This window comes from Plectropomus leopardus, unplaced genomic scaffold, assembly GCF_008729295.1.
Source record: "Plectropomus leopardus isolate mb unplaced genomic scaffold, YSFRI_Pleo_2.0 unplaced_scaffold23045, whole genome shotgun sequence".
NCBI classification, from domain to species: domain Eukaryota; kingdom Metazoa; phylum Chordata; class Actinopteri; order Perciformes; family Serranidae; genus Plectropomus; species Plectropomus leopardus.
Window position 1 is genome coordinate 1 of NW_024624987.1, and position 2,943 is coordinate 2,943.

Genomic DNA, 2,943 nt, shown 5'->3' on the forward strand with positions numbered 1-2,943 from the left:
AAATGTAGAATTATAATACATATATTAATATAGTTTTCTTTATATTTAACGTTAGTTATCTGCTAATTTTCTAATGATTGTCCCGCTCTGTGTATTAAAGGCAAATTTTCAGGTTGTTTCCTTGTCCCCTTTTACTTTTTTCTTTTTTTGTAATTTGCGAGACATTTATTCCAAGTTGTTTCCGAAAGAAATGAAACCAAATTTGCCCATAATTCATAATTTAAATTTATTTATTTATTTTTTTTCAGGAACTGAATTATCCACAGAGGAGGAAAAACACTGAAAAAAAGATATTTCACATACAAAAAAAAAAGTTTCTCCGACACTGTTTTGTCTGTCAGTGCCCCCTCATATTCGGACGTTTTTGCGAGTCTGTGAACAAACACAGGCGGAGCTCTGCACGAGTCCTTTTTTTCCTCAGCAGCAGTTTGTGAAATTTGAGTTGCGAGGCGGACAATTAATCTGCCGATCCAATCAGCTGATCAGATCAGATCGATAGATGAGAGGAGCAGCAGTTTGTGAGTGAAAGCAAACTTCAAGACCCAGCTGAGTGAACGGTTAAGTTTCACTTTCACTGCATGCTCTGCTGCTCCGTCTGTGTCCAGAGTACGCTCTGCGCTCCGAACGTGCGGTGCAGTGAATAACCAAATGACAACAGGGCTCCCGATGAAAGATCCAGTTTCAAAAATCTAAAACCAATTCGTGGCGGCAGATGTTTTGATCTTGGCGTGCAGCAGCAAATAAATGAATGCGTGTGAAATCCTGTCTGATGGTAATTTAGAAAGATTTTTTAAGGAACTGTGTGAAAAGCAGGAACGATCACAGCAAACAATCAAACACCTCAGTTTTGATCAAACAAACAGGAGGAAATAGAGACTCTGTTGGGGACTATTTTCAGCGGCGGATTAATCCACATTTTGTGCTGTACTGAGTCTTAGTGTTGGTGAAATAAATGTCCTTTGTGTCTAGTTGCTCCACATGAAGAGTAATAAATACCTGACGGTGAACAAGCGTCTGCCGGCTCTGCTGGAGAAGAACGCCATGCGGGTGACTCTGGACGGGACGGGGAACGAAGGCTCCTGGCTCTTCATCCAGCCCTTCTGGAAGCTCCGCGCCAACGGGGACAACGTGAGAACGCAATTCACACTACACACCTGCACACAGTGTGTCACACATTTCACATTTACTCTGCTGCAGTTCAGGCTCTCCAGAGGCTGCGCCTCCCTGCAGCGCCGTCCTCAGGGCAAACTTAACACTTACACGCAGAGATATCAAAATCAACGTGCAGAAACTCCGTAACTTTTTCTTACCTCCAACAAGCTGTCCTGTAAAATAAAAATGAAAATAAACATAAAAATATGAATATTCTGATTATTATTATTACCTCTCTGGACCCCAGCTGATTATCATAGCATCTCATTTATTAGAGGAAGCATCGTGAACATCTTTCCTAAGGTGTTTTTCTGCCTGTTCTGTTTTTTATTTTATTTTTAATTTTTTTTTTTATTTTGTTTTAATTACTTTCTGGTGTTAGAGGTGTGTGGGTGGGGTGTTAGGATGAGGTGGTGTTTTGTTTTTCTGTTCTGCCATGCCACAAAGAGGGTGGAGAGGGAAAAAACACAGGAACATATACTTGTATATATTTAAACAAATAAATACATTTAAAAAAAACCAATGAAATCAATGACTATAATTAACACTGTATTTAAATACCACATTTTATTCAAATAAATACACGTCCTTCTAAGAAAAACATTACAAAAGGACAATTTTTTAAAATGTATGTTTATAAAATACGATACAATAAATATTATTATAGTAATAATATTTGAGGAAATAGTTAAGGAAAATACATACAAATACATACAATACATACAATACATACAAAATAAAGTACAAGTACAGGTGGTGCTGCTGTTAGCAGTAGTTTGATGCAATAAAGTACTATTTTTAGTGATTCAAGGACCGTCCAATATTAGAAAACCGAATGATAGTTTGTGCTTTTACAGTTTCTGGCTGTAAAAAACAGGGTCATTTTGGTAATTTGTGAAGAAAATGTGTAGTTTTGATAGAGATGTTTTCAAGTAAAAACAAATGCCAAAAAAATCTTCAGAAATTGCCAAAAAAAAAAGCCCAAATGTTTTCTTCAAATATTGCCAAAAATTAAGAAAATTACAAAATTACAATTTTGAAATTACAAAAAATGAAAATTCGAAAAAATGTTTTTTTAAATTTGTCAATTTTTTTTTTTTAACAATTGCCACAGATCTTTGTAAGAAAACCGTCCCCTTAAAACCCACAGGCCCTCAGGTTTGGAGGGCATGTTTTCTTTAAAAAATCTGCAGTTTCATAAATACAAAATACAACTATTTTAAGCCAAAATCAAAGACGTAAATCACCCCAGTGCTTAAAAGATAATTTCACATGCTTCCCCCTTTTTGCACCACGTCCTCCTCTCTCATAAATAACGAACAGGCCCTTAAAATATTCCTTTTTAATCCTGATCTGAATTCATTATTTTACTATATATATATACTATACTATATATTTTTAAAAAGCTGTCAAATAGTAATGAAAAAGAACCGATAAGGAGTATTGATTGGTGTCGGAGAATGTATGAAAATGTGCCTCAGCGTCATTGAAAAGTCCTGGAAATGTATTTGTAAAAGTTTTTTGATTAAATCAGACTAACTTCAGATTCTGCATCTCAGCTCAGAGCGTCACACAGATCTGATCCGGAGTGGTAGTACTTGCAGTGACAGTAGTAGTAGTTGTAGCAGTAAAGAGTATTTCTGTGTGCCGTCTGTTGCAGGTGGTGGTGGGAGATAAAGTGATCCTGAACCCGGTGAACGCCGGTCAGCCGCTCCACGCTTCGAACTACGAACTCACCGACCACCCGGGCTGCAAGGAGGTGAGACACATAATACTCACAGTACTCACAGT

The 2,943-nt window shown here is 37.0% G+C and overlaps 1 protein-coding gene across 1 annotated transcript; it reads left to right on the plus strand.

Annotated features, from left to right (window-relative positions):
- Positions 1–969: 969 nt before the first annotated feature.
- LOC121966088 (inositol 1,4,5-trisphosphate receptor type 3-like) lies at positions 970–2,932 on the plus strand (the record flags this gene model as incomplete). The annotated part of the gene is made up of 2 exons (XM_042516189.1): positions 970–1,128; positions 2,813–2,932. Coding segments are annotated over 2 exons (279 nt in total), but the record flags the coding sequence as incomplete, so codon positions are not given.
- Positions 2,933–2,943: the final 11 nt, after the last annotated feature.